At 41.8% G+C, this 16,311-nt stretch overlaps 1 protein-coding gene across 1 annotated transcript; it reads left to right on the forward strand.

Moving 5' to 3' along the window:
- The first annotated feature begins 347 nt into the window (after positions 1-347).
- GPR143 (G protein-coupled receptor 143) lies at positions 348-16,088 on the forward strand. Its single transcript, XM_083821043.1, has 8 exons — positions 348-1,563; positions 3,111-3,220; positions 6,103-6,197; positions 7,512-7,604; positions 7,872-7,981; positions 10,457-10,565; positions 13,081-13,198; positions 14,661-16,088. Exons 1-8 carry the CDS (start codon positions 1,320-1,322, stop codon positions 14,958-14,960), a joined length of 1,179 nt encoding a protein of 392 aa, XP_083677169.1. The 5' UTR covers positions 348-1,319; the 3' UTR covers positions 14,961-16,088.
- Positions 16,089-16,311: the final 223 nt, after the last annotated feature.

Below are 16,311 nucleotides of genomic sequence, written 5' to 3' on the forward strand. Positions count from 1 at the left end.
TGGGGACACCGGGGTCTGCAAGCTAGCATCCCGCTCTGCCGGTGCTGTAGCGTTGGCAGAGCTGGAGGAGCCCTCTGGAAGCAGGTGATGGATGCATGGTGCGTTGGGGAGTGTAGGCAACAGCCCAAGCCCTGCTGCCTCCCTGCAAGGCTCTTTTTTCTGCTGAGAGTGGCTGAGGTCACTGAGTTCTGTAACCCCTATACACATAGCTTGCCGCTGTCATTCGTCCAGGTGTAATAATTTCTGCTAAAAAATAAATAGGGCCATAGGAAAAAAAATAAAAGGTCATTTGTTCTTATAAGAACTAATATTAAAATCTATGACTGTGTTATGTAGCATCCAGTTCACTGCAACAATGCTGGCAATGCTCCCTCCTGTTTTTTCCTGAACGTGTTTCTACAAACACAGTTTCTGCAGGGGTTGGGGCTGACACAGGGCATTTGAATTTGTCCGAGAGGGGAGAGTTAATTTTTGTATTTATGATTGCGAGTATATGCTGCTGTGTCCAACAGGACTAAAGGATATTGTCTAGCTTATAAAGTAAAAACAAATATTGCAGGTCAAATTCCTGTTTCCGTATTAAACCCATTCAAAAAAAAATATTCTTGAGGAATCAAAAGTCCTGGAATTTTTCACATCAAACTGATCTGACACAAACTGCACAGACTGTTTGTGCTTGTGATTTAAATGCGATGAGGTTAATATGGCTTCCTAAATGTAATCTCTTTCTACAGGAATAGGATGTATTGCTTCTAATTTTAATTATGGAGGTGGGTGGGTTGGATCCCTAAAATTTAAATTTGGGTTAGGGTGTGGATTTATAGCCCTGCTCCTGCCTGCAAAAGCTGGGGACTGCTTGTGTCTGGGCCTATCTTTTCAATTAATTTTCGGTAATTAAAGTGTGATGTGTGGGATGGGGCTAAAATGAAATACAATTAAAATGTAAAGCCTCTCCTTTGGTATCTCCATCCTTATTCATTTTAAACCTTCTCCAGTGCTCTGATGATTTTAAGTCTTCCTGTATCACGTACTGTGCAAGCAGAAATGTTTGAGTGAACTCCTGCCAATGGCTCCGAGCAAGCATGGGGCATGTTTCAGATTTCACTGTGTTTTGTTGTTCTGATCTGATCTCCTTGCTAGGAGAGGCTGAGAAAGGCCGCTCTAGGGGATTTACTTCCAGCAGCAGCAGCACATGATCCCTCAATCGCGTGATTCTCACCACCGAGGACTAATGGGGAGGGTGAAGAAAAAGTGCACGCTGCCTTGGGGAAGCAACAGCAGCTCCTGCTCGTGGGTCCCCTCCACCAGCCGGACGCTTCATGGCTTCTCCCCGGTTAGAAACCTACTGCTGCCCGAACCGGGATGCAGCCACGCAGCTTGTGCTGAGCTTCCAGCCCGAGGTCTTCTGCGGGGTCTGCATCGGCAGCGCCTCCGTCAGCGTGCTGCTGACCGTCCTGCAGCTCCTGCCAAAGAAGGGACAGATCCTGCGGAAGATGCCCAAAGCCTCCTCCTCCTCCACCATCCTTCTCCTTATCTCTGTTTGTGACATCCTCGGTGGTTTAGGTAAGCGCCAGCTCAACGTCCCCTGCCCTTGCTGTAGCAGGCTCCGGTTGCTCTTAGGTACCGAAACCAAAGGAGCCGAGATTTCTGAGGGAAACGTCCTGCCTGTATTCATGGGAAGATTTGGGCTGAGTGAGATCAGAAAAGGACGGGCCTTTGGGGGGAGAAGGTCTTGCTTAATAGTCACATTTTAAAATAAAAGCTCTTGGCATATCTACACCAAAATCTCTACTTCAAAACAAATTAAAATCCGGAACCAGCTGGTTCTTAGAGGAAGGCGTGGAAGCGGAGGCGAGGGAGCAGAACTAAAACTAGAGCTGACTTCCAAAACTCAGCTGATCCTTCGGACTGTATTTAGAGAACACTTGCCACATCCGTAAATCCTCTCAGACCAAGTCTGTGCCGCTGTTCACATGCCAGCCACTCCTCCGGGCACAGCAGGCTGGCTGGAAGCGCAGCCACGCAGCTCGCGCCGAGAGCCAGCTTTTGGGAAGCGAGAGAAGTTCCCTTGTCAGGGACAACCTGCTGCCCGGTGCGCATGAGACAAGGTGAAAATAATGCGTCCAAATCTGCCCTGGCATTTACTGCCGAAGTAGGTACAAATCACAGCACCACATGCTGTGGAAATGCAGGATGAGTTGTTTCTACAATAACTTTTTTTTTTCCCACACATTAGATAACAGAAGTAATACTGTTTTGTAAGTGTCTCTGGCTGCCTCTGAAAGGAGTAGGATTTTACATCTTTTCCCCCTTCACACCTATCCAGCTTCTCTCACAGTACCTATGGATGGGAAAATGGTGGATAGGGAAATAGAGATATAGAAAGAGCATGCGTGCTTTCACCTGGAAAAGGTCCTTCCAAGTCAGATGAGGCCAGCAGTAGATAAAGTTGTTTTTCTCCTTTTCTCTTTCACAGGCAAACTGTTTTATCTGTCATTGTCTCTGAATTAGGCTCACTTCAGTGGGTGGGAAACCCTTTGCACCTGGTGGGCAGCCTGTGGGCTGGTTACAATGTATGTGGGTGCTTTAATGCCTATTTTGAGCAAACCCATAAAATCTCACTAACAAACTAAGTTCATTTAAAAAGTCAGTATTGTTCTCACCTGATTGTGAAGCCCTGCTTTGTTCAGTCCCTGGACAGAGAGGAAAAGAGCTTCTTGTAAAAATGAAGACAGCAAAAAGTGTGAAATTACATTTTCCTGAAACAAGGGATTGTAGAGAAATGAACATTAGGATATGAATTTATGTGGGTAAAATTATCAATAGTTAATGGTTCATGTCGATCTGCCTGATTCGCTCTAGGGAAGCGTGTGATGGAATCCATAGGTAAGTGAGTTTTTAATCTACGTGGCGTAACACCCTGAGTCTCCCCGGCCCTGGGGGCTGCTTTCAGCGAGCCGTCCCAGCGGCGCTCCTGCCGCGCTCCCCTGCAGCCGCAGCCGTGTTGTGAGCACACAAAATCCGGGCTGCAATGCGAAATACGCGGCCGGCTTCCTCATGTGACTCCGGTCACGCTGACAGGCGGAAAGCACTCACGTGTTTCTCTTTAGGTGTGATCTTCAGATCGAGCGTCTGGTTGGGCTTTCCAGGCTTCGTCACCAACATCTCGGTGGCGAATGGGACCGACATGTGGCCCTCTGCCTTCTGCGTGGGGAGCGCGGTAGGTACCAAGCCCGTCCTCTCCCGCTTGCTTTGCTCACAGGGGATCTGAAAGGCAAACCGTGGTGTCCCAAAGGAGGTTAGACCCCGAGCCAGCGTCTGGTCGGACGAAGCTCAGCCTGTGCCCTGCCATGCAAGTGTTGTGCCTCCTGCCAAAAGCCCCGTTGTGGGTGGCAGGGCGCTGAGTACCACAGGGCATGGGGGAGGCCCGGCCTGGCCTGCAGCTCCCTAACGCTGGCTCATCGCAGCAGTGCTGCGGTCACAGAGGGCAGAGCCATGCCCTGGCGAGGGGCACGAAACGGTGAGGGGGTGATGTGAATGGGATGTCGGGCTTCAGCAGGTGCAGTGACAGCCAGCACTGACTGCGCCCACAGCAGCACGGGGGGCTTGGGCCAGCGGCGGTGGCACGAGTACACCTGACAATGCAAAGCTGCTGGCAGAAGCGACGTCCTTGCTGCGTGGGATTGCAGCTCAGGTTGCTGTTTGCATGGGCACCTGGCCAAACGTAACCAAGTGTCTTCTGGATTCAAGCACATGGAATAAGAAAATGTAAACGCATTCCAAAAGCAGAAATTGAAACTCGGTTGCAAATACTACAATCACAGTACTGCCTGAGGCATACACTCTGAATTTACTGTACAGGAAAAAAGGTCACTTTTTTTTTTTTTTTTTACCAAAACATGGAGAATGACAAATAATATCATAAATTTGCCCCATTTCAGTAGGAATGTAGGCTAGCCAAAGAATTCACACATGAACTATAACAGCAGTATCTTAACAATTCGAAGTTTACAATATAGAAAAGGAGATACTGCATATAAACAGAATTATTCAGCTCCAGTAGCTTTTAAATAAAACAAGATGTGCCAAAACGCAACTCACTGTACTTCATATGCCTAATGACAATTTCAGACATCATAGCAGAAGCAAGCATCAGTTGTACAAATCTATCAGTTCTCAATTTTCTCTCATACATGTTTAATTTTTGCTTATTAGATGCAAAAGTTGATTTTTTTTTTCCTTGAAGGAAAGTGAAACCACCAACATCAATATTTTGCAGCAAGAATGCCCAATTTGAAAAACATATTTTCACACGTCTTAAGTTTCACTTTCTTGCCCTTACCACAAAAAGTAATATTTTTAAATAGTGACAAACACACTGTATGCAGACTGTTTTTCATTTTGATCTCAGGTTAGATGGTGAGCAGCACAGTGGTCTACCACAATTTTTATTTTCCCTTTCTTGGACTCCAGGAAAGTGCTGCAGTTTGAGTCACTTGCTAAATTTAAATTTAATTATATTGGAAGGAAAAATGACCCTCCTTCTACTCACTTCCCCTAACATATTCTCATGTGAGTTAATAAAATGGTTTTGATTCTATTTTAAGTTTCTTCTACTGCTATTGTTTTATTTCATTTACCCACAAACCAATGAAATTCTGAACAGTGAGGCCCTGAAGCTTCTCCTTTGAATAACGCCCTCTGATTTGTAGATGGATACCCTCTCAGGCACTTTTTTCGTTGGAAAAAAAAGCAAGCATATGAAAATTTGGGGTTTTAGGTACATCTGCTTTTCATTATTTTTGGTGACAGTCTTGTCTATGTTGGAATTTGCAGGTGGAAAGACCACATGGCTTATTTGTGTATATGTGTCTGTATATATATAGTCAATTATGCATTTCTGAACTGCAGCAAATATTTAATAGTGCAGATGAAGTTACATGCTGAGTGCTGTGGATAAAGTGCATTAGCAGGAAGACTGAAATTTTATTTTCTGACTTCTGTGCACTAGCAAAATGTCATGGCATTTGAATTAAATGCTGAATAATTCATGTCACAAATGACTAGATGTAGGGTCTATACCCATGGTGAAAGGAAATATTTCCCAGCTTCATTTATCTTTGGAAGAAGGAATAGTAGATCTCTAGCCACTGATGTTTGGCTCAGTAACAAGTATGTTGGTCTCCAGCTGTAACAGGATGCTACTGGGGAGCTCTGACAAAGGATATTCAGATAAGAGCTGAAAGTAGGGTGCAGGGGGAAGGTAATCTGAATATTAAAATAGTTCCAGACCCTTACAGAAAGCCAGCTCCTATGGGGAAGAGATTTGGAATTTATAAACAGAGGCAAAGAAAGGTCAGTTATCTTCCATAGGCTCATGGGAAAAAATGTATAGGGTCAGCTCACAAATGCAGTGGAATTTAACTTGACTTGAACTCATTTCACTTGGACTTTTACTGAAGAAATTAGTTAAGGAGTTAAGTATGGAGAATGTTTCCAGAGGGAGGTTTGCTGGGTATTTTTTTTGCATTTCATCTTTATTCGTAGTAACTGTTCCCTGACTTAAGTTACGGAGTCATAGAGTCATAGGTTCTTGAACATGGAGAAAATACCCATCACACACAGAACCCACCAGGCAAAGGCACACTGTGGTAACAGCTGTCCTCAGCTGTATTTTCATGCCTCAGCTACTGAGCAACTAAATTTTATTAAAATGTAGCACTAAAAGAAATAATAAAATATGTATTACTAAAATTTGAATTTAAAATTAAAGCATTCTCACTCTAAATTTGTTATTTAAGAATTTATTTTGGACTTCATTCATGACATTAAAGGCTAAGCTTGGAGGGGGAAATAACAGGTTTTCTGAAAAAATAGAATCAGCTGCGAAGGCAAACGCTGCTCAGTTTACCTATGACTTGATGCCTTGGCTACAACAATGCTGTTCCTAGGATTTTGAGTAAGATTTTATACTTCACAAAACTCATTTGGAAAATACACACCTTTAAAGTACAAGGGAGAAAGATTTGAGTCCACCTACCCCCCCCACCCGCAGTGGCACTTGATAAGCAGCTGTGACATTTGCCATTTTTTTTCTTGCAGATGTGGATCCAGCTGTTATATAGTGCTGGCTTCTGGTGGTTGTTTTGCTACGCTGTTGATTCTTACTTGGTGGTAAGAAGATCAGCAGGACTGAGGTACCACAGTTAAAGCTCTGCATTTGTTATTTAACTTCCAGCAAGGTCCGTGTTTGCATGCAGCTATCTAAGGGTATAAATGAAACCTGTACAAACATCTGATGTTCACATGGTTACCAGATAATGATATGGGTGGGTGGTGTGCTAAATGCTTAAATTGCCAGGGCAATGCTCAGATATTGATTTGTTTATGCCCAACTGGCATTTAAAAATAACTGAATTCATTTAACGTTCGGAAAAATAGGGTGCGGATCAGGCTTTATAACATGTATTGCAGCAAGACGCTATTTTTGTCCCTTCTCTGTACCTGAAATTGATCCTTGTGGGAGAAGTTTTAACTTGAATAAAAATAGTGGGAGAGGCGACATGCTAAATTTCATACAGTTCATTTTCCAGTTTGTTTTTCTTTTCTCAGATTTTCTTTTTTTTTTTTCTTTTTTCTCTTTTGTCATTATTACACTTCTGATCACATTTGTAAAGTTTTAAGGAAGAAAAATATGTGCTTACTGTACATTTTTCTGCAATGCCTGTATCAGAAGGACCTACGCACTTTGGAAAGTTCCATACTGTAACCCCAGACAGAAAATACAAGGTGTTTCTAATTTGGTTATTAGAAGGGCAAAAAGACCTTCAGTTGCCATTGCTAAATGGGGAATTCTGGGACATTATATCCAGATGATACCGAGTAAGCAGGTACTGGAGACACGGTTCATCTGGTGCGTGTTACCGAAATGGGGATTTTCATGTTAACCTTGGCCTGCAGAGGACAAAGCTGGTTTTGTAAAGCCCCATACTTGTGGTTTGAAACAGCTGGGACCTACCTTCTTCCCCCATGCCTGTTAACCAAAAAAACGAAATAAAATGTGTATTTGGGCCTGATGCTAACATCAGAGTAAAAGATGAAGGACTTTTTATGCACACAGATCTGCACGTCCCTAAGATGGGGGCAGTGTCTGATTCCCAAAGTTAAACATAATGCTCTGCAACCTTCAGAAGGGTGGCTTAAGTTGGCTACCTTCACCAGTTTTTTTATCCCCTAACGTGCTCTCTTCAGGAGCAATGAAGGGTGCAGGGGATCCCTCAGGAGGCATGGGGACGGGGGAGAGGCTTCCCAACCCACAGGCTGGAGGATGCGGTACTGCTGTGACATTCTTCCTGTCAGGAGGCCCCCCTTCCCCTCCTGCTCTTCTGGGTGTGAGGTACTGCCAGTGCCGTTCATCTCGTGTCTGTAGGAGTCCCGTCTCAATGCTGCCATGTGGGAAGGGCGAAGTTTGGTGTCTTTAACGATGATGTCTGTCCTGTTTGGTCCTCCAGTACGATCGTGCTGTACCACATGATGGCCTGGGGCCTGGCGGTCCTGCTCTGCGTGGAGGGACTGGCGCTGCTTTACTACCCGTCCCTTACCAGGTGAGCGGGCCTCTAGGAGCAGACTCAGACCTGTGGGCACTTGGGTGTCTTTTGGTCAGCATTAGAGACAGACATCCAAACACAGGGCTTTTTTTTGATCTTGGAGAACTGTCTCCTGATGAGTCGGTGCAACCCTAGAAAATTTTAGCATCTGTTCACTTCATTCCTTTCATCTTTTTTTAAGCTAAAGGTGACATAGATGAAATAGCCCAAACTGTCAGATGTGGAAAGAAAATAATGAATAACCTGTTAATGATTTCTTTTCAGTTGTGAAAAAGGCCTGGAGCATGCAATCCCCCATTATATCACAACCTACGCCCCACTCCTGCTAGTGCTGGTGGTCAACCCAATCCTGTTTAGAAGGACAGTATCTGCAGGTATGTTCCTAATGGCCAGTGTGAATCAGTATGTGTTGTTTCGCCAAATAGTAATAATGTAAAAAGTCATGCTTGTATGACTTCTTACATATGATGTGGGATAGCTCCTTTTCACAGTGATGTGGGATAGCTCCTCATTAAATCACAAAGAGTACGGCTGAGGGTGGGAGGGAATTGCCTGCTGAAATGAAGATACCATCTCAGTGGGAAATTTGCCCTAGAGACACACTCTGATCACGTACTGAAGCTATGCTGTTACTTACCTCTACTACTGCAGATTGGCAAAGGTACTTCTATGTTACTAAATTACTCTTTATTTAAAGTATTTTGGTAACGTATTGTGGATGTTTAATGCTACTGTAGTATTGGTACCAACCTAGATTTTGGAATACAGTTTATTCTTTTTTAAAGGTAATGTTGTTGTGATCTGATAGTTGATTTAGCTCTTTGCAGACATGAAGATAAAAAACAAATAGTCAGAATTTCATTATTCCTGATGAACCAAGAGGGAATGGTACACAATTTAGCTGAGATCCTGAAGTTCCCATTTAATTTAGTATCCAGTGCTTTGAAAAAACGAGACTGGAATAAAAGGAACAGATTCAGTGACTTATTTTCATGTAATGTGATCCATGCTAGATGTTTTCAGTACCTGAATTCGTCATCATCTATGCATTCAATATATAAAAACAGCAACAGAGACCTACTATTCTGAGTTAAGTCTTCATCCCATCTACCCTGTATTCCTCTGTAATGCTTATTATCAAAGGAAAAGTTGACAGAATCTGTGGAATACTTTATTTAAATATTACACATATAGTGCATCTGTATATTTTTGCTGACATTACACTTTCAATTTTTATAGGTGTAGACAGTGCTGTATCAGTTACACAACAGAAATACAGCTAATTACCTGTATCAAGGTACCTCCTGTATTTCACTTATCTGAAAGACCCAGAGTGCTATACATTTGGTACCAAAGACATTCCATATATGCATCATTGTATTATCTCATTCTTGTGACCTGTACCAAGAATTGCATTTCTGAGATAGCACTCAGTAAATTGACACCTACATTCTGCATTAACTGCTATATTTGTGTGGTTTGAAGGCACAGAGTTTTTCTGATTATATTGAAATCATCTGTTTGGTAAATGATAAACTTCCCTTCCATAGCATGTCCTATGGAGGACAGGGGAATACATTTTCTAGAGTCAGCAGCAAAGGTCTTTGATGAGAGCACAATAACGAATCTGTATACTTCTATGTGATATGCATCCGTGTGCGTGCCTCCATGTGTGCTTTATGTAGGTATGTACATGTGTGTGCTCATACACCTGTGGCAAACCCTATGGCTAAAATATCTAGTTGTACAGATACTTTAACATCTGTGCCTCTATTACCTCTGCTACCTGTACTTAGAGTTCTGTAGGCACTAAGGCTCAGCTTTTGTTTCTTACCTTCAGAAATATCTGTTGCTAAAGATGATGCCTTGTGTTTTCCTCTGAAGCGAACAAACATTTATACAAACAACCTGTAGTTTCTGTGTTGTCTAACAGAAGTAATAAAGAAAGATAGCAGCAAGGAAAATAAAACATGCAAGTCTGCATAATGAGATCTGTAGACTGCAATCAAGTGAGAATTTAATTGTTCCTTAAAAAAAGAAATTCTTGACTGTAGAGGATAGTAAAAGAGCATTGAGCTTGAACTTCAAGAAAAGGTTGTTGAAGTAGGAAGGCAGGAAATAAATTATTATAGTAAGGGCGAATGAAGCACTGGAATAACTTGGCTGAAGAGGTCTTTGAGTGTTCCCCATTTTTCAGCAAGCTTGCTGAGACTGCACACAGTCTCAGCAAGACTAGATGTAATACCTAGATGTAACTGTAATGCTCAGGGGCAGGGAATGAGTTGGATAATCTCTCAAAGTCTATGCTTTTTATGGGAAAATACACAATGAGTATCTTTGTGCATATGCATATTACTTGTGATTGCATAACTATCTATTTTTGTCAGCATTACAGCTTCAAGTTTTAAAGGTGTAGTAGCCAATGCTGTATTAATTACACAATTAAATATAAAGTGTATAATAGGGTAGAATGTATTCTGTTTTGGCCTAAACATCACGTAATAAATACATTAGATCACACACATCATATAGAAGTTGTAAGCACTACCTTTTTATTACAAAAGAAAAGTATGCTGACCATGCTATTTTCTTCAATGGGATTGAGAGAAGAAAGAACTGCTAGTGGAATGCCACCTATTTTAGGAATCCTTAATTCGTGTACTTCTTTTCCTTTAGTATTAGGCTGTGTGTGAGATTACCTGATGGTGGTCTTTCTAGCATCTGAACTGCTGCTGGAGACAAATCCATCAGTTCCTTTGTTCCCTCTTTACAGACATCTGTCTTCTGGATCTTTGTGTTTAAATAATGAGATGCACATATTTTAATGAACACAATTTTATACTTTCCAGTTGCCTCTTTACTGAAAGGCAGACAAGGGATTTACACAGAGAATGAGAGACGTCTGGGGACAGAGATCCAGATGCGTTTTTTCAAAATTATGCTGGTATTCATTGTTTGGTAAGAGGTGCATTATTTTGTTTTAAACTGCTTTTTTCCTAGCTGGAGAGTGATGGGGACAAGGATAGAGACTGATGTGTTGCTTCATTTGTTTGCCTTTATGGTTGGAAGGGAAGGTTTCTAAGGAAGACGTAGTTCTAAACTAGTTCACAGACAAGCTGAATCACTCACACAGCATCACAAGGCTGCAAGGAAATGATAAAAATGTTTAATCTGCAGGAAAACAATGACACTAAGAAACAATAGCAACAACACCAACAAAAAAAAAGTGGCTGGGTACAACCTAAAGCTGTCTGAAAGAGCAGAAAGATTCCTCAGAGCCCAGTCTTCTTTCTTGTCAGCAAACATACCATTGAAAGCCTACAATAAAGATGCTTCTACAACTGGCTTCATGCCCTGGTTACGATGATATAATGCATCATCTCTATGGTCTGCAGAGCTCAAATGTGTGAAACAGGTATTGTGTGTTAGATAGAAATACAGGGTTACATGCCCAAAATAGAAATCTTCCGATTATCTAATCTTGTTTCTAATATTCCATCTTCCTCTATGCAAATAGAAGTTTGGAGTAGGACAGGAAGGGGGCAGGGGAGGAGGGGAAGAAGGGAGGGTATACACCTCATCCCCAAATCCCCTGCACCTCTGCTCCAGCAGCGCCATCCAGTGTGAAAGATGCTGAGTGGTGACTGGGACTGAAGGTGTTGGATGCACACAACAATTCTAGGATGAAGGAAGGCCTGCTTTAGGAGGAGACAGTTTTTACTGCAGTCTCACAATTGTCACACACCACTAAAGGCACCAGAAGAGGGGGCGATCCATCGTACAGAGGTCTGCGCAGTGACCTAGCAAGACATGGTCACAACTGGGAAGCGTTCACCACCTATGTGGGTAACAACACCAGAAAGAGGGAGAAAGTAGTCTAGGAGTAGTGAGAAGACTTGGCCAAATTTAATGGTCTGTACAAATACTTATATATATATATGTATATATATAAACAGGTAATTAATTCATGCTATATTACTTTAAAAGTCTGAGCAGGGAGGAAGGCTGCCTTTTTATCTTGTCCTAGCTGCTGTATACTGGAGTGCTCTGGAGGGAAACTACTGTCTTTTCTTTGGGAATAGCAGAGCCTGCTTGGCTCAGTAGAGAGGTTTCTAGGGCAAAAGGTGGTTTAGGCAGCAGGAGATGGGGAGAGGCAGCAGCAAAGCAGATTGCAGCATGGCTTCTTGGAAATTGCTGGAAATACCAGGGAGCAGCGATTTGGCCATGCTTCTAGGGCTGTGGAAAGAAAGTCTTATTTTGGAGCCTGGAGGCACCAAAGTTTATTACAACCTAAGGGATTGTGGCCAGCTTGGTGGTATGGGAGCAAGCATGAAAGAAGGGAGCAATTCCACAAGGACACAGTGGGGACATCTGTTTATTTGTCTTTGTCTCATTATGAGTTTTCCTATTAAAAAAAAACAAAAACAAAACAAACAAAAAAAAACCATAAATCATGGTTCTCATTTTGGATTTTGTTCTCCTGGTAAAACATAAGCTTTAGAGTGTAAAAACTCTTTCAGTAGTTACTGTACAGAAAGACGGAGGCAGTCCCATCTATCTCAGAAGTTTAGGGGAGATGCTGTTCTATCCCAGAGGTCAAAAAGGAGATGAGTCTGTCGAGGAAAACAAATCGTAGCAGCATGGGGTAGAAGAGATGCCTGCAGATTTGGAAGGCATGAGCAGAAGGTTCTACACTGAAAAAATATAGCTGTAAGAAGGATGCGTCTAAACCTCCATAGAAAGTATGACATGGACGTTGGTGGTTTCCTTTCTGAAGCTGCAGTAAAAATACAAAGAAAGGCTGTTCTGACTGCTCAGAAGTCATACAAAGTTGCAACTATTTACTATAACCTTTATTTAGTGTATAATGTTCTCAGTTTCTTTCACAGGATGAGGCTCGGTTATGCTCATCCTTCTTTAGAAACAGAAATTGCCTTTATTCCAAAAATGTGATGGCATTTTCAAGGGTTTTAAAGTCAAGCTTGATTTTGATTTGTAGATTTTTTACAAACATTTTGAAAATCTGCTCAAATCTAACCATGAAAATTTAGGGAGGCTGGAGTTTCTGCAGCCTTTTACAGCATATATGAATATATTTGGGTTCCTTATCTGTGAGTATTATGCTTTTAAGATGCAAGCAAAAGAAGTCACCATCTGTGATGTTCCCATTATGGTTTGCGGTTGTTTATAATCTCAGTTTTATCCTGCAGCAAGCTCAAATCTTCAGGTTTAATTTTGTCTGGGTATATTGATTTCTTTGTCTGGGCCTGGGCGAGTAGGTAGGTGGGTGTCTGTTTTTTGATCATGGGCTCAGAAAGCTATGGGTCCCTTCATATGGAGACATTTTAAAAAACTCACTCTCCTTATTGGTGATCCTAATCTCTATAATTTGAAATTAAATCATATTTTACGTATGCATACATATACATATATATCTGTCTTGTTCTCTTCCTCTTCTTTATTTCCTCAATAGCTGGTCATCTAATATCGTCAATGAGAGCCTTTTGTTCTATCTTGAAATGCAGCCAGATATCAATGAAATGCCTCTGAAAAACATTAGAAGTGCTGCACTGATCACATGGATTATAATGGTACGTCATGGCATTTCTTAGACTTAGAAATCGCTTGTGTAAGACTGGTGGAGCAGCAACAGTGTAATGGATGGGTTAGGCTTATGGGGAACGTAAGCGCTCCAAAAATCAAGGAAGAAAAGCCAAAGGTAAGAGACAGGAAGGAGCAGCCCCTGAGAGTGCTCCTCACATGTAAACCTTACCAAAACAGTACTAAAGGCCAACATTTTCTCCCACTTACTAGTGTATGCAGTCTCTTTGTGAGTGATTCCTACCTATTTTAAGATCCAGAGCAGACTATTGCAATGATTTATGATCTACTCTTTCTAATCTCTGGCATAATGCAAGATGCAAAGTTTTAGCTCACGATTCCTGAAGGTTTCCCTCTAAAATGGACATTTTCTCCTAACTGTGTATTTGTAACTAGAGCTTTCTTCAGTAGTGACTTATAAAGAATAATTACATCTTATATCATAACATTTGGATAGCTATAAGAGAAAAACACGTGATAGTTCTTAAAAGCAAAGCACAAGAAGATAGCTATAAGATACTGGGCTCTTACGATACCCCACCATTTTTTCTCCTTCTATTGGAATATTTGACAAGGGATTTTACAGAGGCGTTATTGACGGTTCCTTTTTCAAGAAAGTTTATTCTGAAGCTGTTAAATACCCGTGAGTCCTGAACATGCTCTGTGCAGTTAAGGCCTTGAGCTGCTTGGTGTTGAAGAGCTAAGCAATGCAACTGATTTGATGCAACCTCCTCCTCTCACAAGGACGGACTCTTTCATGTGACAAGGACCTTTCCCTTGTTCACCTGGAGAGCACAAGGTCAGGTCTAGCAACTGAGCTGTATTTAAACTGTCCGTAAACAAAGTTTGCAATTTTTCCGTGAGAAGAATGGAAACCGCTAAAACCATTTATTTGTCAACCATCCCAAGGCAGTGGGAACAGGCGATTTTTTGGAAATCACTGGGGATTTTCTTTTTCAGTGTCTCTCCCTGTTTTTCCATTCCACTCTGATGGACATTTTCACTGGCTCAGAAATCTGCAGCCATTCCAGACAGATCAACTGCTGCTATTTTAAAAATCTTGCCTGTATGTGCTAATGTCTGCTCTCATATATTTGACTTGGCTTCTAGTGAAAAATGCAATATTTGCTTTTGTGAATTAAAAAGTGTAGAGCTTGTGAGGAATGTTAAAAACACACTGGGGGACTGGCCAGCTAAAATTCATACTAGAAACCCATTTGGTGCCTACTGTTCACGGGCATGGCCTCAGCATACTGAAACAACAGGTTGTGGTATCTCACCCTGCTTTGCGTCTGCAGTGGTAACAGCGTGCACTTATTTGCACGCAAATAGCATCTTTTAAAGACATCAGTTGTTCAGAGTAAGGGAAGTTGTTAATTCATGCCAAACGTTTTGCTGGAGTTCAAAGTGAAGCCTTGCTGATGTACCTCCTGTTGCACGGCTCTTTCCTAGGGGATTCTTAATCCGATGCAAGGCTTCCTCTTCACATTGGCTTTCTATGGCTGGACGGGATGCAGAGTGGACCTGAAATGGCAGAAGAGAGAAATACCCTGGGAATCGATGTCCTCGTCAACTGTGGGTGAAAATGCCTATCCCTCACCTGTGAACTACCAAACCAGCCTCCACGATCCAAAGAAGTTAACGACAACTGACAGCCAGCAGACTGATGAGGCTATAAGCATGTTGTCTGAAGGTAACACCAGTGGTGATGACAGGTTAACCAGGAGCTCTCCCATCTACCAGGGCTGGTAGTTTATAGGTGCAGAGCTCAGTCTCACTTCTCCCATTGTCAAGACTCATAAAACCACAGCACTGTGTGAACCATTGCTGACTCTGTAATTGGGTTTGTGCCTAATGGCTCGATGTCATTTCTTATGTGTGTGTGAGAGAGAGCGTGTGAGATGCAGAGAAATTACGGTTAATGTCTTCATTTGCCTTATAGGAGATGTGTAGAAAGGTGTAAAGGCCCGATAAGGTTTTAGCAGGAGTATATCTCTGCAAGGATCTGTGTTACTTGTGTTTCATCTGTTTTCTTTTAATCTTTCTTGTAACCTGAATATGGTAGAAGAGTCTTTTCTTTAATAAACAGACTATTAATATGTTGGATTTTTAAATGTGTTCCCTTGCTTGCCTTGTTTGGCATAAAATTCCTCACCCACATTACAGTTCCAAGATTTCTGAGATGCAATTTCCAGCCTTGACACTCTAGTAAACATGAGTGACAGCAAACTTTGACATAAGTTCGGATTTTCCCTGCTTGTGCAGAATCTCACTGTCAGAGTCTTCTTTTCGTTTGTTTATATTAATTTTCAGTTTGCTTTTATCTAGGGAGTTGAAAGTCGTATAAAACAAATTCAGACACAGCCTAGGCTCCATAAACACTTCAGAATAATGGCTCCAGTTCACTACTGCTCCAAGCAAAAACAACCCTTCAAACTATTTTTTTTTAATTTGAATTCAGTTTGATCCTTATATGTGTACTTGTCTAACAGGATTATGACTGATAGTTGCATTAAGAGATAATATTTGCAAAAAGCATTGAGATTATCTGAGCAGTTGTCAAAACAGAATAAATAGAATCAACAGTTCTTTCTCTGATGTGTCCTTTATTTAATGTCTTCTGCTGCTGAATGGAGTGATGTTAAATCTGTTCTCCATGTCTTCTCAGATACAAATGTAATTTGGTGCAGCGCACTAAATAACTGTACACATAAAGTTCCCAAAATGGGTTGAAAATTAAGAAAAAATGATGACAATGTCTACCCCTGGCTTTTAACTCCATATCAAAGTAGAAATGGTACAATTTAAGCCTGGTTGCACTGGAAGCTGTTTACAATACACAGACAGATTGGTGAATGCCCCTTGTCCTCAGCTAACCTCTCTCCCTTCCTTCAGTACGTGGCCAGGTATGGTCAGAAAACAAAGTCTGCTTTTTCAAGCCTGTTCGTATCCACTTTGGCTGAACTTCCCTGGCTGTCCACACCTTCTTTTCAAACCCAGTTCAGCCCCAGCTATTGTAAAAAACATATACATTATTAAAGACGGCTGAAAGGTTAGTGCAATCATAGCATGAAGTTCAAGCTGCTGTGTTACTTGGGAGAGT

The sequence above is a fragment of the Anser anser genome (assembly GCF_964211835.1).
Source record: "Anser anser genome assembly, chromosome: 1".
Lineage (NCBI taxonomy): Eukaryota > Metazoa > Chordata > Aves > Anseriformes > Anatidae > Anser > Anser anser.

Coding starts and splice junctions, on each gene's coding strand:
- GPR143 (XM_083821043.1), top strand. CDS start 1,320: ATGGCTTCTCCCCGGTTAGAAACCTACTGCTGCCCGAACCGGGATGCA. Junction 3,221..6,102: donor CCTTCTGCGTGGGGAGCGCG/GTAGGTACCAAG, acceptor TTTTTCTTGCAG/ATGTGGATCCAGCTGTTATA. Junction 7,605..7,871: donor TACTACCCGTCCCTTACCAG/GTGAGCGGGCCT, acceptor ATTTCTTTTCAG/TTGTGAAAAAGGCCTGGAGC.